Source organism: Triturus cristatus, chromosome 3_2 (assembly GCF_964204655.1).
Source record: "Triturus cristatus chromosome 3_2, aTriCri1.1, whole genome shotgun sequence".
Taxonomy (NCBI): domain Eukaryota; kingdom Metazoa; phylum Chordata; class Amphibia; order Caudata; family Salamandridae; genus Triturus; species Triturus cristatus.
Window position 1 is genome coordinate 989,924,099 of NC_140584.1, and position 27,024 is coordinate 989,951,122.

The window sequence follows — 27,024 nt, forward strand, 5'->3', positions numbered from 1 at the left end:
GCTATTTAATCCTTTTTTTTCTACAAGCTGTGGGCACCAACGCTTTATCACTCCCTCAAACCCTATTCGTACTCCTCCCCCACCAACTAACTATCACCTTGTTCCATATCCCCACCCCCAACCAACAGCTTGGCACCAGCATGAAGCATCTGAACTGTGTGCGATTCAGGTGAGCTGGAGAGCAGAGATGTTTGTGTTCAGAGGCCAGTCACTGCTCAGATATAATCAGCTAATGACTGAACTTTGAACACAAAGGAGGCACCATGTTGCCTCACGTTCAATCAGCTACAAGGGTGCCACATTTGGTTCCACCCAGGACACTAACCAAGGCCGGCACTTTCTGACTGTCTGCGGGCTCAGTAGTGGAGGTAGGAAGGGGTGAAATGGAGCAGGGGAGATAAGATGCAACAACCCGCACCAATGCATGAGATTCACAGGTAAACACATAAAAGTGCATGGGATAATTAAGGAAACCTGAATGATTAAACATTACCTTATAAGTCAACAAAACACGAATCATAACCCACTTGTTCATGATTTATGAAACCAGAGGAAGCCAAAATTGCACAGTAGAAAAGCAGAAGCTTAATCTCAAAAACCAATAAAAATACACTAAAAAATCCTGGTAAAACATTGCTTAAAAAAACAGAATGTAGATAAAATATTTTTCTTCCATGATCCAAAAAGGTCCACAGTATGATATTTACATGGTGGCAATAAGAGAATGAAAGTTGAGTGACATTAAAAATTATTTTTAGATTTTGATGCATTTAAACGTCCAAAAACTGAGTGTTCAAATTCCCTCTTTCAGCAAGTTTCAACTTTCTTTTTAAATTTAAAAAGGCACACTGAATGTGTGTACAATTTGCTATTGTGGCTCTACTTGGTCTTCCATATTGCTACAATGTTTTTGTCCGTGATGTACACAAGATAACCAAAGGATGGGTCCACAGTTACTCCGTTGATCATTGTCCCTTTCAGGTTCCCGACTCCTACGGAAGACAAAGTTGGCCACTTGAGAATCTATGGAAACAAAAACGCAAAGCAGTTAGATAGAGAAAGTATATAAAAGTACCAAAGTAATTTAGTTTGTAATGTTAGTTACATAAAATGTAATTGTTCAAAGTCTGTTTCATCTGAAGATAAAAATCTATCTATTTGTATAATTAGACACATTACAATTCACGCTCAGGCATGCTGGTACACTGAGGACCTTAGAGACTCCAAGCGACACTGCAAGGAGCTTAAAAGAAGATGGTGGACCAACTGAGACAACCCCTCCAGAGACACCTATAAATCTGCCCTCACAAGGTACCATACACAGATCAAAGAGGCCAGGAAAGCAGCCCTCGTGATGAGACTCTAATCCTGCTACAACACAGACAAAGAACTCTTCAACATCATCAAGTTCACCAACCAGTCAGCCAAAGCCAACTCCATGACCCCCTTACAGATCCCTCTGCGACAACCTATCGGACATCTTCCTCAACAAAATCCTCAATATCTACTCCAACTACGCACCCCAACCCACCATTGAGGAAATCACCACACAACCTCCCCCTGTCATCAGGAGCATCCCCCTCCCAACAAGCTAGAGTCCACTCACCACAGAGGACACCACCAAAATCATACAGATCCTCCACTAAGGATCAACCTCAGACCCCTGCCCTAAACTTTGCTTCTAGTCTTCCCAGCCAAAGTCTTGGAGAACAAGATCAAAAAGCAGTTATCTGCCCACCTTGAAGAGCACCTCTTCCTGGACTCCACCCAATCAGGATTACACAGCAACCACAGAACGCCCTCCTAACAGCAACAGATAACATCCGCCTATTCATTGACAGAGGAAAAATCACTGCACTCGTCCTGCCCAACCTCTCGGCAGCGCTCTACACAGTCTCCCACGGCACTCATCACCAGACTTCAGGAATCAGGAGTCCAAAGATTCAAACTCAGTTGGATATTTTCCTTCCTCTCCAACAGGGCACAAAGGGTCAGAGTTTCCACTTCCACCTCCGAACCCAAGAAGTTTATCTGTGGAGTCCCCCAGAGTTCTTCCTTCAGGCCTACACCGTTTGTTTACACTGCACCTCTCACCCACATCATAAGAATTCACAACATTAACATCAGCTCCTACGCCAATGATGCACAGCTCATCCTTTCTGTCGCCGACAAGACCACCACCAGGAACAATTTCTCCACCTGCATGGCAGACGTAGCAAACTGGGTGCGAGATAACTGCCTCAAACTCAACACGGATAAAACAGAGGTCCTGAAGTTTGGAACCAAGTCCCCCTGGGACTCCTCTTGGTGGCTATCTGACACCTAGTACACCAAAAGGAGTAGGGACACCCCCACCCCCACAGACCATGCAAGAAACCTTGTCTGTTCATGAAGACCTTGTTGTCAAGTATGATGCCAAGTCGACACCGTGATATGCAGCTGCCACATCCTCAGAATGCTATGCAAAATCTTTAAATGGCTCCCCAGGCACACCAGCTGCACAATCACCCAAGCCCTCATCACCAGCAGACTAGACAAGGGCAACACACTACATGTTGGCTTCTCCAGCCGCCTCAAAGACTCCAAACCATCCAGAACACCACTGCCAGAGTCATCCTAGACATCACCAGAAAGGCACCTACACTGGCTACCCATCCAGAAACACTACAAATTCAAGCTCCTCACCCACACCTACAAAGCCCTCTACAACACAGGACCAGCCCATCTCAAGGACTCCAAATATACCAGCCGCTCCACTTCTCTCTACCTCGCACGAATCCCCACGATATGCAGAAGCAAGACTGGAGGTTGCGCATTCGCCTTCATCGCAGCCAAAATCTGGAACAAACTTCGGCTACATATCTGGACCAACACTCCACTCCTCGACTTCCGCAAGAAGGTGAAGACCTGGATGTTAAAATAGGAGCACATCCAGCTCCTGCACTGGCGCCTGGATAACCTCACGGGTGCTAAACTGTGCCCTACAAATCTCAATAACAATCTAAATATTTTGAGGTAAGTGTAGCTCCTGCTACCAGTTTCGAATATTTTACGCTTCCAAAATTAGATTCAGCCTGATCAACTGGAAGCTGCTCTATTGGTCCCTTCTAACAAGTTAGCCATTTACATCAGTGACTTGTTTTCTCACAACAGTCTCCCACTGCATGCTCCTTTTATAAATGATAGAGCACCATTTCGCTTTCTCACTCCGTTCCACCATGGATGGTGTTGAAATAATTTTCACACCAAATGATGGGCCTCCTATTAATTCTAGATAGATTGAAATGCTAACTAATGCACATGGAAGGATGAGAGTGTATGCATGCTTCCCTACTGCATGTGCTGGTCTGAAGCCTCATTTTATATAGATGAGAAGTATCTCACATTAGTATCCATGTTAGAAGGACCTGGGCGGTAGAGGGGAGCGTGGTGGAGGTATGTTTGTCGAGACACATTCCTTTGAATAACCAAATTGCTTCATCATATTTTTTGCTTCGTTTGAATCCACTGGATTACCGAGAAACTTGTGCATTCCATCCGCGAAAGGCGGTCACAAAACCCTTTAAACTCACAGGTTCTACATTTAAAAAGTTTCCTTTTAAATCTACAATTTCAGTTCCACTCATTTCACTTTTGTGTTGAAATGGCACGTATTATGTCTTCACTGATAAGTTTCACAAACAGCTCAATTAATCACTACATTTATCAGTGTATGCAAGTCAGCCACCCAATGGCAGTGAAACAGAGAAACCCATCAACACTGATTCTATTCGCAACTGATATATTAAAATGTTTCTTATTTTGCATGGCACAAAACTCAACACCAAGTCTGTATATTCATCGCATCGGACACTTGAAGAGTAATAACATTTGAAATATCAAACAATGTGGGCTACAAGCCCGCAATGGAACTGATAGACCCCTCCAAATATTGCTTCACTGATGCATCAAAACCTTTCTCCCCCAAAAGAATGGTCCCATTTTTCCCAACAAGTTCAGCCCTCTTCCCACATCTTCCATTTGGTCCCATTTCTTTGGACTGCCACCTCCATGCACATTAACTTCTCAATTGCTATGCACCAGTTCATCCCCATTCTCTATATTCAGAACAGACGTTAACAAATGTGGACAGAGATGAAAACCTTGTACCTGAGTAGGACCAGTTATTTTCTTAGCAGTAGCATTAGTTTTGCACATGCTGACATCATACATCCATACTCTTCCTTCTTCGTCACCACAAAGTACATAGTCCCTTTCTGTCGAAACAAAAACACATACAACTCTAATACATGGTATTTATTCTACATTATTTTTGTCATTTGTCAAAGCACAAACATTTTCCCCAAAGTAGCAAAGTACTTTACACTGAAAACATGTTTTTATGGGGAAGAGGGTGTGTGTTGTCATTCGGTTACAGGATGTCGAAGAGAGGAATGAGTTACTTGAATTATATATTGTATGACCTGAAACTCCTGGGGTTAAAAAGGGAAAGATCACCCTCACATGAGCCTTCAGAAGATGGTGTACATCTCTTGGACCCACCAGCCCATATACCCGGGCAGCATCCTGTAAATAACAGAGCAGCTGCTAGAGAACAGAGAGGGCATGGTATCTGATAGAGAATAGTATACTCTGAGAGGATCCTGTAAAAGGACACCCCAAGAGGCAGAATGTTAAATCACCATGTGCAAATATTATTGTGGAGGATTACTAGGAGGATAATTAGACTTAACCTTTTTTAGCTGCGATAACCTTTGGCTAGGGACCCTTGCACAACTTTCCCATGACAAAAGCCGGACTTGAATTTCCAAATGAACGACTTTCATTAGTTTGTAAAGGGCTACAGTGCATTACTGCCTTGGTAGTCCTTTGTAACCCTCGGGTAGGTCACTTCCCCACCGCTGCTGCTCCGCCTGCCAGTCTTCTGCCTCCTGCTCCCCCTCCAGATCGGCGCTCTCCTACCCTGTTCCAGCGCCGCCTGGACTGAGTCCCCCCGTGTGCCTGCCTGCCCCATTCTCTTTTTCTGTACCCCTGCCTGAGTGCCCGTGTGCCTGCCTGCCCCATTCTCTATTTTGTACCCCCGTGTGAGTTGCTTCACCCACCGGGCTCCTCAGCCCAGTTTTCCCGCCGCTGCCTCCCGTGCGGCCCCGCCCCCCCACACCCATTTGTTTCTTCCCTCCTGCCTCCCAGCTGACCCCTCCTCCCCCCCTCCCCTCTTAAGGTGTCCGCAGCGCGGCAGAGACAGTGACCCTAACCCTCGGGTAGGTTACTTCCCCACCGCTGCTGATTCGCCTGCCAGTCTTCTGCCTCCTGCTCCCCCCTCCAGATCGGCGCTCTCCTACCCTGTTTGAGCGCCGCCTGGACTGCCTGGACTGAGTGCCCCCGTGTGCCTGCCTGCCCCATTCTCTTTTTCTGTACCCCTGCCTGAGTGCCCGTGTGCCTGCCTGCCCCATTCTCTATTTTGTACCCCCGTGTGAGTTGCTTCACCCGCCGGGCTCCTCGGCCCATTTTCCCGCCGCTGCCTCCCGTGCGGCCCTGCCCCCCACACCCATTGGTTTCTTCCCTCCCGCCTCCCAGCTGACCCCTCCCCTCTTATGACGCCTCCGGAGCGACCGCGCAGCGGATGCGCGCAGCGGGCGTGCCGCTTGTGCGCCGAAGGCGCGCCAAAGGCAAGCCCGTCTGCGCCTGGACCGCGCCCAGCGCCAGGACCCCTGGCTCCCGAGAACGCCAGCCCACACGACGGACTTACGACCCCACCACCCTCAACGCACTCAACGCCGGCCGGAACCCCGCCTGCTACCGAGCCACCCCGAAACGCACCCACGGACCCTTCACCTGCCAAGCCTGCCGATTCACCTGCCTCCGGACCTGCACCGCCCCCGCCAAACCAGACACCAGCAACAACCACCTCAAGTGCATCCTGCTCAGCACCCGCTCCGTCCACAGACACGCCGTGGAACTCTGGAACCTGCTCGACGCGACAGCACCAGACGTCGCCTTCCTCACCGAAACCTGGATGAACGCCTCCTCAGCACCCGACATCGCCATAGCCATCCCGGACGGATACAAGATCACCCGGAGGGACCGCGTCAACCAGACGGGAGGAGGCATCGCCATCGTTCACAAGAACACCATCCGCATCTCAACAAACTCCGACGAAACCTTCACCGCCGCCGAGCACCTCCACTTCCAGATACACACCGACCCCAAGACCACTCTCCGAGGCACCCTCATCTACAGACCCCCGGGACCACGCACACAATTCAGCAAAGACATCGCAGACTTCACCAGCCCGCACGCCCTTCCCTCCGTCGACTACATCCTCCTAGGGGACCTCAACTTCCACCTGGAGAACAATGACAGAAACACCACCGCCCTGCTGAACAACCTCGCCAACCTCGGACTCAAGCAATTGGTGAACACCCCCACCCACTACGCCGGCCACACGCTTGACCCAGTCTTCTCATCCAGCAAGCACATCTCCTTCAGCCACTCCACCGGACTCCACTGGACCGACCACAGCTGCGTCCACTTCAGCTCCAGAATAACTACGACCCATCACCACCCGCAACAGGTTCCCCGCCGGAGCTGGAGCAAGATCACCGCCGAGCAGCTCACCGCCTCCCTCAGCCAGAACACTCCCACCAGCACCACGGACCCCAACGAAGCAGCCAGCATCCTCACCAAGTGGCTGACCGCCTGCGCCGATGACCTTGCACCACTAAAGAACCCTCCCAGCAAACCCGGCAGCAAGAAAACCCCCTGGTTCACCGACGAACTCAAGAACTCCAAGAAGAACTGCCGCACCCTCGAGAAAGCCTGGCGGCTCAACCAGACCACAGACAACAGGACCGCCCTCAAGCGCGCCACCCGCAAACACCATCAGCTGATCCGCGCCACCAAGAAGACGGCACTCAAAGAACGACTGGACAACAACGCCCACGACAGCAAGGAACTCTTCAGCATCGTCAAAGAGTTCTCCAACCCCAGCGCCGGAAACAACAACATCACTCCCTCGCAAGACCTATGCAACTCACTTGCCTCGTTCTTCCACCGCAAGATCGCCGACATACACAACAGCTTCGACGCACAGACCACGCACCCTACCACCGAACCAACGCCCGCCACCGCCACCCTCTGCAACTGGACCCCGGTCAGCACGGAAGACACCACCCGCACGATGAACTCCATCCACTCCGGATCACCAACCGACCCCTGCCCACACCACGTCTTCAACAAAGCAGACGCCATCATCGCACCCCATCTCCGGGACATCATCAATACCTCCTTCCACACAGCCACCTTCCCGGAGAGCTGGAAGCACGCCGAGCTTACCGCCCTTCTGGAGAAACCAACGACGGACCCCACCGACCTAAAGAACTACCGCCCCATCTCGCTCCTTCCTTTTCCTGCCAAAGTCATCGAGAAGACCGTCAACAGACAGCTTGCCGCCTTCCTCGAGACGAACGGTTCCCTCGACCCCTCGCAGTCCGGGTTTCGGGCCAACCACAGCACCGAGACAGCCCTGATCGCAGCCACCGACGACATCAGAGCCCTGACTGACAACGGGGAAACAGCGGCCCTCATTCTCCTGGACCCTCTCTGCGGCGTTCGACACTGTCTGCCACCGCACCCTAGTGCAGCGCCTCAGCAACATCGGAATCCAAGAGAAAGCACTGGAGTGGATCATCTCGATCCTTGCCGGAAGAACCCAGAGTCCACCTCCCCCCGTTCAGTCATCTGCGGCGTACCACAGGGATCCTCACTCAGCCCAACCCTCTTCAACGTCTACATGAGCCCCCTCGCAGCCATCGCACGCCAACACAACCTCAACATCATCTCCTATGCCGACGACACCCAACTGATCCTCTCCCTCTCCAACGACCCCGCCACCGCCAGAGCCAGCCTACACGAAGGGATGAAAGACGTCGCCGACTGGATGAAGAACAGCCGCCTGAAACTGAACTCAGACAAGACGGAAGTCCTCATCCTGGGATCATCACCCTCCGCCTGGGACGACTCCTGGTGGCCCCCTGCCCTGGGCACCGCTCCCAAGCCAACGGACCACGCACGCAACCTGGGTTTCATCCTGGACTCCTCCCTCTCGATGACTAGACAAGTCAACGCCGTTTCCTCATCATGCTTCAACACCCTGCGCATGCTCCGCAAGATCTTCAGATGGATCCCCACAGAAACCAGGAAGACCGTGACCCAGGCTCTCGTCACCAGCCGACTGGACTACGGAAACACCCTCTACGCCGGAACCACAGCCAAACTTCAAAAAAGACTCCAACGCATCCAGAACGCATCCGCACGACTCATCCTGGACATCCCCCGACAAAGAGACCTGCACTGGCTCCCCGTCAGCAAGAGAATCACATTCAGACTCCTCACCCACGCACACAAGGCTCTCCACGACTCGGGACCCAAGTACCTCAACGACCGCATGACCTTCTACACACCCACCCGCCAGCTACGATCGACCAGCCACGCCCTCGTCACCGTACCACGCATCCGCAGAGCCACCGCCGGAGGAAGATCCTTCTCCTACCTGGCAGCCAAGACTTGGAACTCCCTCCCCACCCACCTGCGGCGAGCCCAAGACCATCACACCTTCAGGAAGCAGCTCAAGACCTGGCTGTTCGAGCAGTAACACACCCCTCTCCCTCAGCGCCTTGAGACCCTCCCGGGTGAGTAGCGCGCTTTACAAATGCCGTGATTGATTGATTGTAGTCGGTTGCTTTTCCTTTCTGCTAGGAAAAGGTCACTACTAAAAAACAATGTATAACAATTCACGTTCTTTATTGAAACACTGTAAATTTTCACTACTCACCAGGACAGCTGCATAGCATAAGATATGGGAGGTCTGTCTGGGACCACTGTAATTCTGCCAAAATATAGGCATCTACTTTTTTACTGTGTTTTTTCTTCCGATTCTTCAAAGACTGGCTCCAGCTCCATAAATATATGGAACCCTGCATGGCACTTTTGGAAGCTGAAACAAAAATTAATTATACTTTAGTATTTATGCATAGTAACAGGTATGAGTGTATTTCCAGATGGCTTTGGTGCAATTAGTATGAAATAATTACGAACTACTGTCTCCCTATGGTACTAGACAGAAAAGTGTTCAAAATTCATTAAGAAATAAAGTTATTTACCTGCAGGAAATAATTTGCGTAAAAATGGTCAACTATGGAAAACCTACCACAGCCGAAAAGATTTCCACTAAGATCAAAAATGCAAACTTATCTTCCTGAGCTGCCAATATAGGATCATTACCGTTTATAGAATAGGCAATACAAGGTTTGGATGGAGAAAAGCCACCACTTAGAGCTGAGATGCCAACGACAATTTCCTTAATTTAATTCTTCATTGCCCTCTGCAATCAGAAACAGGTAAGTAAAGGAGAAATCCCTCTAAGAGAGGACGTACTGCTGAAGCGCAACTTAAAGCTCGCACTTTCCGCCAAACCCTAGGGTCGCCAAGTCCATGGAAGCATAATAAACAAGGAACGAATGGCATTTTACGCTTTGCATCGTAGAGACAAGGCTACACTTCAAATGATACAGCAAGCAAGTTTCCTGCAAGAATATAAATTCTGGAAGTATAAACTGCTGGGTCAGGTCCTAACGAAGATACACAACAGAGCAAGCCAGTACCTGACTGACACTGCAGGAAAATAAAGGACCACAGAAGAGATGCGGTGGGACCACTCCTGTCACAGATTCTCCTCACCTCTCCATTCTAACCTCTCTCTCTCTCTCTCTCTTAATTGACTAATCCACACCCTCATATTTAAAAATGTCCTAAGGACTTTTTTTAAAAAAATTCTTTTTTATTGAAAAAGAACACAAGTCAACCACAGTTGACGATAAAAATAATACAGTGAATGCGGCATATCCAATATTTTCGCTTCACAGACCAGCAAAATGACTTTTGTAACAAAATATATGCAACAGCAAATGCGGATTCTTTAAATAAACATAAATGGGGGTGGCGTGCAATTTTTTTACTTTTTGTTTACATGGCAGGACCGCTCAAAAACAAACAGAAATGAGGATCTGTTGCAGAAGGAGACCTTAGAAGGTGCCACTTTAGGTAAGGAGAAATGTCAAGGTTTTGCCACTGACTAGCTACGACTGGGAGTATGCATTCTGCAAATACCCTCAGCGTTAACGAGAGGCCAAATGGTAGACCTCAAAGTTGGTAATATTAGACATTGACTACAAAGCAGTGACATATTATTGATTAGGGTAAGTAGATATATTAAAGTTTACACCTTTAAGTTGGATGGAGGCAAGAAATTAGTCAAATTTAGAATGAATATTATGTACTAGAGAGTCACCATCCTAAGAACAGCCTTGTGTGGAACTAGCCGAGCATGCAAGTATCCAGGCTGTGTCTCAATCCTTCCATCTTACTGGCAAGTATATGGCATACAATCCTATATTTCTTTGAGTCTTTGACAGCTTTTCTAATGCTTCCTTCAAAAGCATGGCCCAGATCCTATTCTTCTAGGAACAATTTGTCCTTTGTAACCAGTTTCCAGACACCAGAACGATTACAGCCTGAAGTCAGAGAGATGGGAGGAGTCAAGCTTTCTAGATAGTTTCTTGGGTTCTAGATTATGCTAAACTCTTGTGGAGGGCTTGGTCTTCTGTTGGCATCAGTACCCTTGGTGGTATGAACACGCTTGTAAATGGTGGCAGGAGGGGCAGTGCCAGACACTCCCTCGCATGTTGAAAATCTCCCTTTCAATCTATGAAAAGCGAAATGTTGCGATTATTGCTCTTAGAATCCCTGCTGGTTTGTAAAGGCTACCATCATGTGTACTCCTTAGTGGCCAACATTTTAATCCATCTCGTAGTGGGCTGCGAGCCTTGGAGAGCCCTGGTACAAGCTCTGAAAAAGTGAGTCTCTAGCAACTCTTCTACTACTTTGATGTGGATTTCCTTCACAACATTTTGGTGACCATACTGACAGTAGCAGCCCGGTAGAGCTTGAGACCTCACCAAAGCACATACCTGCTGCTGCAGTCTGTGGAACATTTGAGCAGTGACTGCTGGAGTAAGGGATTATTCCTATCCTTGTGGGTGTATAAAGAAGCCCTTCTATCCTGCACATTCATGCTACTACAGACATCTCCTGACGTCTTCTACACAATCATGTTCCTCCTATAAAAAGAAAAGGCTACCAGCCATCAAATAAATAAAGAAAAACACCACGTAAACACATCCTCATGTGCATAAACAAGGCCCATCGAATCATTTAATAAATATGTAAGCAGAATATACGTAGTTGCCATTTTGCCTGGTTAGGGACAGATCCACATAAGCTGAACCGACTTTGGACACTTCACGCTTAACAAGGTAAATATGGCGGCCATATTAACAGTTTTGGAAAGATTCCATATGTTTGCACTGAAATCAGCAGACACAATCAGTTTGCTTTGAGACTCCTTCGTAACGCTCTGTGGAGAACAGAACTTTAGTGTATACTTACAACTGCAGTCTATGGTCACAGGCAAACCTGCACATTATGGCGACAGACACACCATAGTCACTGGCAGTGTGCAAGAATTGCAGCAAGTTCCTCAAACTAAACCAAGTTTGCTGGACGAGCTGCCTTCAATTTTCAGTGATAAGCACACCACTGTAGTGAATGAGCATTAAGTTCTACTATTCTAATGGTGATTATATAATTACATCCGTAGTGTAGTGTAATTTTCTACAAGAGCTTATTTTGCAACCTAATAGACACTTCACATGCTGTCATTGCTCCTCCAACTTTCCTTGCTCAAGCTGGTACTGCATGGGTAGAGTCAAGGGATGTATTTGGGAACTACATTGAAGATATTGACTTGTTCCAGTAGAAAAGACAAATTGTTAAGCACATTAGGCAAGGAAGGCCAACATGTTCAAATAGTTGCAACCAACCTTAGATGCTCAAGAAGCGTTTTTACTTACTTAGAACTGATGTTATTTAGACGTCAGTGTTTAAAAGAACTCTAATGAACTACATATAATCTTGACACATTATAGATACAATAAGTATTATGAACATATTTACATACAAAACATACACGAAAGACAGATAAATAGTGGTGGTAACCTCATAAAGATTAATAAAAACTAAAAGTTTTAAATGTAAAAAAAAAAAAAATTAAAAAAAAAAAAAAATGGTTAAATTCCTAAACAGCTAACAATAATCTTCTTATTGCACAGGTTACATCCAAATACCTCATACCTATCAATAGTTTCACAGCCTGCCAGAGGAGGCTGAAATGTAATGGCGGTAGGGAGGGGGGTTGCAGAGGTCATGGGGCAAAGGTAGGGAATGAAGAAAAGAAAAAACACTGTCTGCTGCCACCTCCTCCTCCTCGCCCGCTTCCAGGGCAGAAAGCAGGAAGCACCCAGCTCCCAGCCTCCCGATAGCCAATCACAAAGCTGCAATGCAGCGTTGTGATTTGTTTGAACACTGTGGATCAGCGCTCAGCCAGAGAATGCGAGGCTGGGCATTTCCATGCCAGCTGTAATTCAGCCTGCATGGAGAACATGCAAAGTCCACATGACGGTTTGACCAGCCAGCGATGGCCGGCCAAAGCTTCCTGCGCACTTGGGAGTGGGCAAACCACTTCTCCCCTCCCCTGTGAGCAGAGAAGACCCGCCCCTACACAGCTGAGCAAGGGGAAAAATAAAATGATAAGTTATTATCATTTTATTTTTTCCCCTTTGACCAGCTCAATGGGGCAACCCTCCTCCGTCTTAGCCTTAAACATGCTCTACATGCAGACAGTAACTTCTGGAAGTCTAGTAAAATATGTAAGCAATCACATTAGACCATTAGTCCACATGTGCACTTTCCATTGACATCTATTATTGCGTACTTTACTGTTTGATTCATATGATATGGGTTTAATCCAGTACTAAACTTTAGCACCGCAAGTCTAAGGCCTGGATTTTACCACACATCTCATTGTGTTCTCTATCACAGTTTTTAGTTACAATGCGGAGTTCGGCTTGAGTGATATTTATTTGGAGGTTCTGGTTCCTATATTTATACTTAACCTCTTACATGTGTTTCAAAGTGTCTTTTGCCCACTTCAACTGGCGGTGTATGATCTCATTTATAGAAGGGGTGGCCATTTGACTTTCTCCCTGTTCTAATCTTAACCAAAATCTCACTACTCCGCACACCCCAAATAACTCCAGGCTGTTACACTTGTTTCAATTCTTTTAGCCTTAATCATTGTTGACGTCGGTAGGGACAGCAGACTAACATTTTCTCTCCATAATCATTCGCCTGCATGAGGGGAATATTGCAACAATCCGGTGGGGTGAAAAGGGGCAGCAGACTGATCCAATTAACATAAACAAAGGGGTCCGCCAGGGGTATGTACTAGTCCTTGCACGGTTTTCACTATATTTGAATGAGGTAGTGCATTCCTTTCCATCTATCTACCCGGCTGAAGCCCCATCTATTGAAGAGTCAAAAATGTCATCACTTCACTTTTAATGTTTAATTATATAATAACAAATAAGATATATTTTCTATCCTTTTGTGTTTGAACCTTGTGTTTACAACTAGACTCCCTCCTGTATAAATGTGTGTGTAGTAGCAGTCGGACAATTGGAGTGAGCACTGTACTAAAATATTAATAGCAAAGGAAGCTTTCTTTTCACTGTTACTTGAACCCCATTCCTTTGGTTAAAGGGGTCCCTCTCTGGTTTTTTGGATTAGGCTAAAAGAAGCCCAGAACTTTTTTTTCAACAAAACAATTCAGTTTGAAGACGTGCAAGTAACTTACTTCGGAGTCTAAAGAAGATCTGACAAGGATCAACAAACAGTAAGTGACCCTTTGTAGCTATAAAAAAAAATGTCATGATGAAGTCCCAGACCCTTTCCTTTAAGGGGCATTAAAGGCAGAAACCGGTTTACCACCAATGTATGATGTTATGGATAGTTAACACGTCCAAAAACATCCCCACTTCTTTTTAACCTTACCCCTGTATACTCCATCCACATTAAAGGCATTCCCCGGAATCCAAGAGGTAATTTAAGACACCACCAGACGGATCCCACTAGTTCATTCCCTCAAAAGGAGGCAGTACTCACCTATGGAAAAGAGTACCTAGGTGTGAAGCCAATAATGATACCGCACAACGACATACCACAGTGGTGATTACATACGCCACCAATGGCAGAGATTCGTTGAGGGTTTTTGAGTAAACATCGAGCATACACTGACCCCTATAGACTAGTAGCGCTCACTCAATTTTGATTGTGGAGATTATATGATATGGAAGCAGAGTGAACCCTACTAAAAAAAAAAAAGAAATCTACCTCCTTCCCTTGATTTGCACATTTGCACTGCTTCTGTAACATCCACGATGACCAGATCATCCACATATAAAAGATATGAACTATGTGTGCCATTCTGTTGCTGCTAGAACAGCGGGTACATCTGCTTAAAATACAGAGAACAACATTCGGGGCAATATACAACCTTGTTTCAATGAGGTTTTGATTGTTATTTTAGGAGTCAGAGTTCCTTCTGCGTCTGTTACCTCACATGCCCAATTCGGACTGTGTAGTTCAGGATTAACAGAGGACCCTTTGGGATTTCTAATTTTATTATAAAGTTTCCCACAGCGCTTCACTATCCACCAAGTCTAATGGTGCAAAGGTCTACAAACCGACTTTCACACAAATGCCACAGACAGTGATCTACTGTTGAGTGGCCTTCTATAATTCCTCCCTGCTCTAATGGGATTATGTTCTCTATTGCGGTCCACTTTCAGCAGGTCCAGTGTTAATTTTTAAAACTGCTTTTCTCTCACATCTTTTATAGTGGTATCATCCTTTTTTATGAATAGGCCTTATAATTGCACCCTACAAGTTTTCCAGGGACAAACCTACCAGCAAGTTTTTGTCTAACACTAAATAAGATTACTTTTTCCCACCGATACAAGTTTGTTTTAATTATAATGGAGGGTAAATTATATGGTATGTTGTCTCTTGTTAATTTTAATGACATTATATTTTCCTTAATGATCTTAGAGAACTTATTTATGATCTTATCTCAAAAGAAGTTGATTCCAGACGTTTCTAAAGTAGATAAAACCAGATAGGAATTGAAGTTTGCAAAGACGATAAATACAATGAGCAGACGGATATTATACACACAACTGCAAAAATTCCATGACTGCGTAGATGAGTTTGTGTCTAGGCAGAGGGAATTGGCTCTCAAATGCCAGGTTTGGAATAGGACAAAAGAGCTTATTAGGGATCAGCTGATCGTTCAGTATCAACAAGAAAATGCAGGCGAGGTTGTGGGTGGAAGTAACCACCCTCCTTTAAAAAAGGCAATAGCTATAGCCAAAGCGGTGGAGGAGTCAGGCAGATGTGTAAGAGAATTATAAACTAAATGGATGGCAATGATCTAGAAAATTCCCAAAATATTGTTTGCAGAAGACGACAAAACTACAGGTACAGTGGGTATAAACGGTGCTCAACACCATAATAAATAAAGTGCAAGTGGGTACCACAGCAACATGAGTGACCAGGATGTGCACCAGGTGTGGGAGTAATTGAGAGGGAAATTGTTGCATCAACACAAATCTTACCGACAGCCTGCAACAGTCACAAAAGCAGCATAGAGTTTCAACTGACAACATAATTAGCAATACCTTTAATGAGTAAAAATGGCTGACGGCGTTTCACTTTGCGTCATTGGCCTACATGTCAATCCTAAACATGCACACTGTCACAACCTGAATCCGTGAGGTCAGCCACCTAGAATATGAACCCTGAAATCCCCAAATGTACCTCTAAGATTAGTAATGTACAAAATGGATGAAGCCCTCGTACGAAACCATTTCAATAAATATGATTTTGTAATTATTTCAATTTATATTTACCAACAATGTCATCATTCAAAAAGGCCAATCCATCTACTAGGTGGTAGTCGCTGTTCTCATCTTCCTTCTCGTAAATAGGAAACTGAATCTCTACTTCATATTGCCTGGAAAGAAAAGTAGAAATCAATAATTTACTGGATTAGGTTTGCAATCTGCAATGTTATTGCCTATTCTGTGGTTGCGAGACAGTCTAGCAAATCTAGCCACTTTCAAAGGATGGGTGCCAACAAGGACAAGAATCTTAGTACCCCCCTCAAAGGGGAGGCAAACATTCACTGCTCCGGTCAATCAACAAAAGCATCAGACCTTCAATTTGCCATACTGTACAGGAAGTACAACATACAGGCTGAAGACATTGCAATACTGATGCAATGTAGGAGTCGCATAGCGTGAACCTATCTGCAAAGCAACATATCATTGTGCAACGCTGGAGAACATTACAGAGGTCATAGATGTCAAGGCACTTCTCATCTTTGCAAAAGCGGTTCAATCTTGTAAATCTAGATTTTTATAAATTCCTGCAGCTTAAGGTAAGACTTGCTAAAAAGAATCTCTCAGGTGCCAACCCTTCTCTCACTACCCTTCTGAGCCGCCTACTCAAAGTACGTCAACTGGTCTCTAGTATACACAAAACTCTCCTACCGTACCAAAACAAAGCTCTATCACGAAATCAGCGGAAATGGCAAGCTGAATCGAACAAAAAAGACATAGCCTTTGACTGGATCGCCATCAATAAATCCTCCTACTCTCATAAAATTTCACCTATTTTATCACAAAGTAAATATATGATAATAAATAGGACATACTGGACTCCCGTCAAACTCTTTAAGGTCGGACTTAAACAAGATCCCAACTGCTGGTGCGGTCATAAACAAGAGGGCTACCTAGCACACATGCTGTTCGAATGCCCCCTCCTCCAAGACTTTTGGAATAAAGTTTTAAACTGCATCAGACATACCCTAAATATTCTTCCCACAAAAGAGTTCTCATACATTATTCTGGGTCCCTTGGACCCCAACGCAAGGAAGACAAGGACCGTTTTCTACTAGCACTAATGCTCACTCTACCCTGCAAGCTAATACTAAACAATTGGAAAAACTTTAAAGCGATCTCTTTCTCTATGTGGCAAGAGTGGCTAACTTTTCTCAGAGGTGCCGATAACATTGCACTTCAACTATGCCCGTGGAGATCACCGCGTTGTTCAATATGGAACACGCTATACACAAGAGCCTTTATCCACAAGCCTACATGATCTCTCCTCTAAGAAAGACACCTATCCTGTAGTAAGCTCCTTTCACGACCGCTAAAATACATGCCCACCAGTATTATACCAATCACCAAGATCACCCTCAATGCAATCTTCGAGACAATCACTTTATTCACACCTGTGCACAACTTATACGTACACTGGGTCCCTTCTATAACTATACCATCGTATAACCAAATTAGTGCAACCTGTTTCAAAGGGCAAAAGAATCTAAATATGAATGAGACCCTCAGGGTCTCGTAGATGTCAAGGTATATTAAGCAGATTGCATCTTTTGTTCGATCGCATCATTTTGCATGGAGATTAGTGCATTGTGGGTATTATAGTTCAATGAGATGAATTCAAATCCATAACGCTGGTGGTTACAGTGTCGTGCCGCAATTTTTAAACTTAATCTTTACCTTAGTAGGTTTGGCGCATTTGAGGCAGGCTTATTTAATCGCTGGGACACGGTGCTGCACGAAGTCAAACATTTTGCTCCACAGCCTTTCATTTTCAGAAATGGTGCTCCTTTCCACGGCGAGTTGTGGGTTGAACTATAATACCCACAATGCACTAATCTCCATGCACAATGCAAAAGCCAATCAGGGCAAATGTTAATAAAAAGACACTGGTAATGAGATGTTGTTCAATGCGTGTTGCTGTCCATGAAGAAGAGGCGTTGCCTCGAAACGCGTCGACCATGAGCAAAATGTTGGCATAATTGAAACAGGCAGCAGCGAGGAGATAAATACCGGATGGTGGGGGCACGGTCGAGTGACCTTTCGAATGCGGAGAGCATCTTTGGGAAACAAAATTATTGCACGGCTGCTCGCCGTGGAAAGGAGCACCATTTCTGAAAATGAAAGGCTGTGGAGCAAAATGTTTGACTTCGTGCAGCACCGTGTCCCAGCGATTAAATAAGCCTGCCTCAAATGCGCCAAACCTACTAAGGTAAAGATTAAGTTTAAAAATTGCGGCACAACACTGTAACCACCAGCGTTATGGATTTGAATTCATCTCATTGAACTATAATACCCACAATGCACTAATCTCCATGCACAATGCAAAAGCCAATCAGGGCAAATGTTAATAAAAAGACACCGGTAATGAGATGTTGTTCAATGCGTGTTGCTGTCCATGAAGAGGCGTTGCCTCGAAACGCGTCGACCATGAGCAAAATGTTGGCATAATTGAAACAGGCAGCAGCGAGGAGATAAATACCGGATGGTGGGGGCACGGTCGAGTGACCTTTCGAATGCTGAGAGCATCTTTGGGAAAATATATATAATCTACTGGCGGTCGCCAATAGAGAGTTATAGTTAGGACCGTGTTTCCATAGGAAATCTGAAAATTCTATTTTGAATAACTTTGGCGCCGGTTGACGAATCCTCGCGAAATTTTCAAAACTAATGGGGCGCTCCGCTCAGCTCCTACCCTGAAAGTCTCGGGGCAATTAGTCAAGCGGGGGCCGAGAAAAAAGGGGGGTCCCAAAACGCATTTTCCCCATGCATTTTTCCATAGGACCTTTAGTCGAAGGTACAGCCCGAAGGGCTGAACAGAATTACTAGAAATTTGGCAGAGAGGTAGTCCTCAGGTCAGGGAAGTGCCTTTTGCAGGTCTGGTGTCAATCTGTTCAGTAGTTCCTGAGAAAATAGCATTTAAAAGCATATAAATATCTATAAGCGCGCACCGTGCGCGCACCGTGCGAGCACCCTAACGTGCGCGAGCGTAATTCTGATTGGTGGTTACATGTTAGTCAACGTTCGAATCGGTCGAAATCAGGAACTGTCGGCCGCCATTTTGTTTGTTTTCAGTGCGAGAGTGAAAAAGGAAGGTGGCGAACGTGAAAAGGGGGCAGGGTAGAGAGTTCCTGACCCCCTAGCCTTTGTCAGGGGGTCCCTGAAGGACCCCGAAGGCAGAAAAAAAAATTTACATTTTTTTTTTTTTTTTTATCGCGGGGGTGCGAAACCAAAAAAATAAAAATAAATTTTTAATACGTAATTTATTGTAAAATAAATATATATAAAAAAATAATACATACATAACTTAGCATTTAAAAAACCGTACAAATTCACTGAAAAAACCATAGGTTTCACGCACGTTATAGTTGGGTGGATATTTCACTCGTAAAAAACCAATGAAATTCCCCCGTTATAGTTAGTTCAGATAACTATAACTCGCGCGACCGCCACTCTATCACAAGGATGATGTCATGAGTGATGCCACTGACCATGTCATGAGTGATGTAATATGTGACGTCATGAGCAGGATTGCGGGCGCGCGAGTTATAGTTATCTGAACCAACTATAACGGGGGAATTTCATTGGTTTTTTACGAGTGAAATATCCACCCAACTATAACGTGCGTGAAACCTATGGTTTTTTAAGTGAAAAAAAAATAAAAAATAAAAAAAAAAAAATAATATATATATATATATACATATACACACATATATACATATATATACATTCTGCTTCATTACATCGTCCTGCCTGACGCGTTTCAGAGCATTCACGCTCTTTCCTCAGAGGCAAATTCAGCTGCACACAGTGTTTTGGCTCCCATAGTTCCCTGCATTTCCACGTTTTATAGGCCTCCGGTGTGCCTTGCTTGATTGCTTTAATCCTAATGTATGCTGGAACTTGTGGTTAGACGCCCTTAATTAATATCCTCCAGTGGATTTTGTGCAGTTAAAACAATTAAAGGATCGGTATTACCCTTCAGTGGGTTGCAGAAAAACAATCCTGTTCCTCAGTTCGAAACCAGCTGCGCCGATGAATTCTCCTGCACAGTTCAGGAAACTCGGTCCCTTTTGAATTTTGAAAGGCGGTGCGTTTCTCTCACGGCTGGACCTGCCGTGCCATAAATCTTGAAAAAATGCCCTGCATTAGAGACGCACTCCTCCAGCCAGCGAATTATTCTTTATTTAATTTATTTAGTTCATGGCCCATCTAGCGTAACGTGGGCACGCGGTGCGCGAAGCGCACTGCGTGCTCACTGTGCGCGCACGGTGCACGAAGCGCACCGTGCGCGCACGGAACGAACTGCGTTAAGTGGGCGCGCACGCCACAAATGGCGTAAAGTAACTTAGCATTTAAAAAACCGTACAAATTCACTGAAAAAACCATAGGTTTCACACATGTTATAGTTAGCTGGACATTTTACTGATAAAAAAACCAATGAAATTCCCCCGTTATAGTTACTGTAGGCAACTATAACTCACGCGACCGTAATCCTCTGCTGATGACATATGTGTCTTTATGAAAAAAAAATATTTGTAATATATGTATAGCTAAAATGTAATGGAAGAAGACATGGGCAAATAAGTGTCTAAATACAGTATTAGCATCAGCAGAGGATTACGGTCGCGTGAGTTATAGTTGCCTACAGTAACTATAACGGGGGAATTTCATTGGTTTTTTATCAGTAAAATGTCCAGCTAACTATAACATGTGTGAAACCTATGGTTTTTTCAGTGAATTTGCAAGGTTTTTTAAATGCTAATTCCTAACTATAACGTGTGTGAAACCTATGGTTTTTTCAGTGAATATATATAAATTAGAGTCCCCACAGCTGCCCTTGTATATATTATTTACTGAGAATCGTGGTGCCCCCTTCCTTGGACCACATTATATTAGTTTGGGAACTGAGTGCAAGGGTGTAATACCCCATTTTCAGAATGGCCTAGTCAAAATTCAGTGTTGCTACCATTAATGCAGAGCATGTGTCTATTACTTCTAGAGAGCACAGAATAGGATAGCTGTGACTTAGCTACTTATGGACATCAAGGAAGATTTAGGTATTAGTAGCACAGAACTAGCACAGGACACTGGTCTGCAATCACGAAGTTTTAATGGAATATGTAGATGCTATAGAGGAGAAACAAAAGCGGCAAGAGTCAATTTTCTAGGTTCTGCTTTACCTTCTTCCCTGTTGTGTGTTCAGAGTGATGTTCCAGGCAAAGCAGCCATTTTCACAAGCAGCCATCAAGTAACGATCTGGGCAGGATGGCACGGGAGTCATCCGTAAAGGAGTAGAATCGATTTCCAGTGTCATCAACCGACTAAAAGAAAAATATGGGGATTTGAAACAGTAGGGGCAAACGAAAAGAATGATACCAATGCTAATAATTCAGAATGTGCATCTTGGTCTCCAATTAGCTTCCTATAAAGTATTGACATTTACACAGTATAGGAAAAAGGACGGGCAAGATTATTTGTAATTATACTCTTTAAACAGTTTTGGAAAATGTAGCCAAAGACAGTAACGTGCAAGAGACCGAGAGGGAAATGAAAGCCGAAGAACTAGTTAAGGAAACAGAACTTAGTCTAGCTTACCAAGCACACATTGTATAGACAAATGGTGACCTAAATGTCCTTATATCATAAAAACTGTGAAGTCATTCTCACCTCCAGGGATTCTGGGCATGTATGGGATATTTGGCACCCAACGTTCAGGATATTGTTGCATGAAAGAACAATGGTGGTGGTATACGTACATATTAGCAATTCAACACAATGGGGTAGGACCAACATTATTTTTTGATTATGTTCAGGTTCCACGTAAAGACATGGGCATTGCTGATGAAGTCTCGCCCTCCCAAAAGGCTGCCACATGCAGTTTCTCAGTTGTGCCTCCACTTTCCAGTCTGGGACAAAAAAAACTTGGGCAGAAATTGCACCTACGGATAATAAAAGGGTGAACAAAAATGGTTATACCGAAACTCACGTTAATAAAACGTAACCTTTTATTTATAGGTTTTATATAGCGCCTGAATCACACCCAAAGGGGTGTCTCTGCGCTTCGAACAGTGCTGCAGGAAGGCTGACTGGCAGTTTTTAGAACAAAGCGGTCTTGAGAAGCTTTCTGAGTTGAAGATAGTCAGAACATTGTCTCAGATGGATGGAGAGCTGGTTCCTATAAAGGGGAGTGAGGTAGGAAAACGCTTTCCCACTCAACCTTGATTTCCTGACCCCAGGGGACCAAGAGAAGAGATTTGGATCCTGACCAAAGAGTCCTGGAGGGAACATAGTGATTAAATTTCTCAGCAAGATAGGAGGGGTCATTGTTATACAAGGCCTTGTGAACGGCGCAGCAGGTTTTGAACTTAATCCGCTTATGCACCAGGAGCCAATGAAGCTGTTGGAGGAGAGGAAGGGAGGCAGTTTTCAGGGGGGGCATTCAAGACAAGGCGTTCTGCAGTGTTCTGAACCACCTGCAATCTGCATAACGAGGACTCATTGGCTGAGACAGGAGAGCGTTTCAGTAGTCTAAGCGGCTTAATACCATTGTCTGTATAAGGGTTTTATGTGTAGAATCTGGTAGAAAAGGAAAAACTCGCCGTAATAAACCCAGCACGTGGAAGCAGGAGCCAGCAGTATAAGCGGCATGCTCCTTCAAAGTCAATGCATGATCTAGGCGGGTGCCCAGGTTCTTAACAAGGGTCTTGGGGGCAGGAGGAGAACCATGGTCCGCCGGCCACGACTCTGGTGTCCACAGCAAAGGTGCCCCTCCGAAAAGCATAATCTCAGTCTTCCCTAAGTTGAACTGGAGAAAATAGCTTCTCACCCAATTTGAGATGGCTATCATACCAGAAGAGAAAGTAGACTGAACAAAGGGAGTGGATTTATTAAATGAGAAGAGAAGCTGAGTGTCATCAGCGTATGAAATGGGAGTAAAGCCACAGGTCCTAAGGAGGTTGGCCAGGGGAGCAACATAAATGCTGAACAAGGTAGGGCTCAAACATGAGCACTGAGGTACTCCCTTGGGCAATTCCATCGTCTTTGACCGAAAAGGACCCAAGTTAATGGTCAGAGCGGGAGGAAAGGAAGCTCCTCATCCACTGAAGGGCTGGTCCTCTGAGTCCAATCTCCTCCAGTCTCCAGAGCAGGATCTGGTGAGAGATTGTGTCCAACTCAGCAGATAGGTCCAACAGCACAAGAATCGTAGATTGGCCGCTACCCAATGTCATCCTGATATTATCCGTGACCACCACCAGGGCAGACTCGGTGCTATATTTGGGCCTGAAACCAGATTGAGAGGAATCGAAACTACCAGTAGATTTGACATGGTCGGACAGATGTTTATTGATGTACTTTTCCAGTAGCATGCTCAGGAGAGGTAGTAAAGAAATGGGACGGAGATTGGAAAGGCCTTCTATAGGGACCTTGATGTTCTTACGAATAGGGATGACCTGTGCCGCCTTCCATCCCAAAGGAAATCAACCCTCTCAGAGAGATTAGGAAGCGACCTATGGGGGCGGACAATTGATTAGATAGAGAAGCAGCGATTTTGGCCAGGATAATGTCAAGGGGGGAGCCAGATTTTACTGTTTGTAGTAATGCTTCCACATTCTCTGAGGTCAGATGGGGGGAAGCTCTCCAGCAGCTGTGTTTTTGCGGCTGCAGGCGGGTTATAAGACGTGGCATCCGGTTGCTGGCTCCCTGCGGAAGTGATCTTGTCCTAAATGAGCTAATTTTTTTGTGTGAAGTACCGAGCAATATCATCGCAGAGAGCTTGGGAGGGGGCCTCTATATTGTCACAGGCCTTGGGATTGGTAAAGGACTTGAGGATCTGGAATAGGGTTTTAGAGGTATTCCCTGCCCGGGCTAACTGTGAAGCGATATAGTCTTTCTACGCAGCCCGTATATTTTTATGGTAGTGCGAGAGAGCTGTCTTAAATTTATCTTTGTCCCTTTCATCATGGGTTCTGGGCCAATGTCTCTCCAAATTTTAACACTGCCGTTTTTCGGCACGGAGCTCAGGAGAGAACCAGGCTGTCTGAGGTCACCTAGTCGAACTAGGAAGTGATTTCAGAGGCGCAAGCTGATCTTCTCAAATAAATACACTCCACCCCTACTGAACACGCTTGACTCAGAAGGTTATCGAAAAATAAAATGATTTTAAAAAATCCCTTTATTTTTCAGCTGATGGCTCTGGGCCAGTGGGGTGACGCTCCTCCGTCATTGTGGAGGAACCCCCACTGCAAGGCATGCCCCATCCCTTGAAGATACCTTGCGTCACCTCAGAATGGAGACGCCACTTATGGTCTGCCAGATGACACCTGCTCAGTGTGTCCACTCTGATATCCAGGGGCAGGGCTAAGTGGCTGGAGACCAGGAAGATATTCTGCCACCAGTCATAAAACCTCCTGGGGCAGGATCTAGGTATCTTGATTGCTGCAGTACCACGTGTTGTCCATGAGGATGTGCACCTGCCTACCTTTGATGGATGTCGGGAAGGTCTCTGGGGCCAGATGGTTCACCTGAAACACAGGAGGATTGACATGAAAGTGTTTTTCCCTGGAGACTAGAAGTCTCTCATCTCCACCTCACCAAGATTGACCGCTCAATCCACCAATGACAGGACTACCACTGCAGAGTACTCTGGGTGGGGAGAGAGAGTGGCCAGCAGCAGGAGAGATTGACCACTGCCAGTCACTACTGCACCATCTAGTTTGTGATCTAGATGGATTCAAGGAGTCAGCGCTCATGCTGGGCCCACTGAAATCTCAGGAGTCACCACAGGGCACACATGTCCCACTTGATGTTTGGTAGGAGGATACAGTAGGCAATAGGCCAAGAAACCTCAAAGCTATCCTGCCCCAAGAGATCCTGAAATATTAGGGTCTTATTCTGAATATCATAGGCTCAGGCAGTCATTCTGCTAACTGTCTTCACAGCTACCCACTCAAGTACAAACATTCCAACATTCCACAAGAACCTACCATAAGACAGGCCAAAGGGAAAGATGCAGGAGATACCAAATACATGTTCTAATAAAGACAACTACTAAGTATACAAAGAAAAAAAACCTTAAGGAACAAGAAATTCCAAATCCTACCATCCTCCAATGTTACAGCCCCAAACACTTTGGTTACTCGATAAAGTTTACCAAAACGTGAAGATGTGCTTGATCCCTTTTGGTAGTTTCACCTTTACAATATCCCCCTCATTAAGACCTTTTACAAGCAAAGGGGTGGGGAGAGGGGAAGGTAGTCCTGATGTAAGTACTTAAACTGTATAAAACGGAGTCTAGCAGAGATCGTCAAAGTGTGATCGGCTGTACAGGCGTCTCGCCTATCAGCCTCATCCAATTGCCCCACAAGACCCTTCCACCTCTCCCTCAGAGGTGTCAAAGACGTTGGTGCTAGCACTACCAGGGATTTGCAAATTTGGGAACCCCCGCTTGCCTAAGTGGCCCAAAAGAATCTTATTTTCTAAGGGGCTATATTTAGGAATGCTCTGGAGGGCGTCTTGGTATGTATGTAGTGCGTGTCTTAGCTGTCGATAAAACTTTGAATTGGGCAGGTGGAAATCAGATTTAAGCTCCTGTAAAGCCTTAATGTGGCTGCCACTCCACATGTCACCAAGCTTCGATATTACAATGGAGTCCCACCCCTAAAACCTTCTAGGGTGGCTAGCTGGTTCAGCCACCTGCTGCCCCCCCCCCCCCCACCACCACCCACAACCAGGTTTCCTCGGTCAAATTGTAGTTCCAACCCAGCCACCGCAATGTGGCCCTCCACACTCCAAACCCCACCTGGGTATCCGCTGGACTGTCGGAAGGTATGGGAGCGCCACAGAAGATGTGTGGGAAGTTATCAAGGCCCAGGAAAGCCAATTTGCCTCTGTATATGGGATTGTCCTACCCTCCATGCAACCATTCATTAATAGGTACTAGTTGAGAAGCCCAGTAATAAAGGTGCCCGTTTGCTATAGCGAAGTCCCGGTCATACATTTCCCATCAGCACTTGGCTAAAGGATACCTTGGAAAAGGCCACCAGCCCAAATAAATATGCAGCTCAAAGCCTGCACAGAGTTAAACTAGGTCTGGGGGATGTGCAAAGGGTAGTTTTGGAGAGTATATAGAAATTTAGGAAGGATCATTTTATACAAAGTGATTCTACCCATAGTTTTGAGAAGTAGGTTAGTCCACCGTGAAAGATATTCCCTAGTGATGTGCAGCACTGGTGCCAGATGCAGGCCCCACGTCAGGTCCGAATCCCAGGATATGTGGACCCCAAGGTATTGAAAGCTAACCCGATGCACCGGAATGTGCGATTGCCAGGTCTTGTCCCGGTGGTCTCCACTCAGTGGAACCAATAGGGAATTGCCCCAGTTAACCCGAAGTCCTGATGCCTCCCCAAAAATGCCCAGGATCTGGAGACGCCTAGGCCCCCCCCGCATTTAAGTCAATACACAATCATCAGTAGAATGAGGAGGAGCAAACCGTCGCCTTCCTCATCAACATCCGTGTCCTGAAGGACCTTGGCATCCTGTACTGGGTCCAAATCTGAATCTTCTGCAGATAATGACGTCAAAGCTTAGATCTGGGATTGGAATCTGGCTGTTTGACTACCAACTGCGCTTTCATGATTTCATAACATAGGCCAGGAGTGGGCGGACATCAATTCAGGGTCAGAGACTGGCGTCAGCATCAGATCGACTGGCACCAGTATGGAAGTTACTACTGGAACCGGTAGGGGTCTGCTAGCGGGTCTCAAGGGAGCAGAGTAGACGGTAAGCATCCGATTGGAAACCCCTGCAGCTCCAGGACATTCAAAGGCTTGCGAGACTGAACCAGAACCACATCAAAAAGCTAGGCGAGAACAAGATTCAGAACAACAGTTAAATTAAATGAGACATGCTCATAGAGCTTTGAGAGAAAGGAAGGCGTGAAATAGGGTGATGTCAGGCAGAGGAAGGAACTAGGGAAAGTTTCCACAGCACACTAAACACGTGCCAAAAGGCCTAAATTTAAAAGGGGGGGGGGGGGGGGGGAAGAAAAACCACACTCGATAAAGTTTACCAAAGGCCATAGGCATTTCTAAACTGGGAGTTGTAAGGAAAG

The 27,024-nt window shown here is 45.7% G+C and overlaps 1 protein-coding gene across 4 annotated transcripts in view; it reads right to left on the bottom strand.

The window, feature by feature from the left end:
- Positions 1 to 516: 516 nt before the first annotated feature.
- Positions 517 to 27,024, bottom strand: part of LRWD1 (leucine rich repeats and WD repeat domain containing 1) — a 169,367-nt gene continuing 142,859 nt past the window's right edge. For 3 of the 4 annotated variants that reach the window (XM_085649592.1, XM_085649593.1, XM_085649591.1), the window contains exons 12-16: positions 21,095 to 21,235; positions 15,924 to 16,027; positions 8,834 to 8,995; positions 4,150 to 4,256; positions 517 to 1,023 (exon numbers count right to left, since the gene is read on the bottom strand). In XM_085649592.1, coding sequence (XP_085505718.1) covers positions 880 to 1,023; positions 4,150 to 4,256; positions 8,834 to 8,995; positions 15,924 to 16,027; positions 21,095 to 21,235 — 658 coding nt within the window. In that variant the 3' untranslated portion in view covers positions 517 to 879. Of the gene's footprint in view, positions 1,024 to 4,149; positions 4,257 to 8,833; positions 8,996 to 11,033; positions 11,178 to 15,923; positions 16,028 to 21,094; positions 21,236 to 27,024 lie in introns of those variants that run through there. The other variant, XM_085649595.1, reaches the window with a different exon arrangement.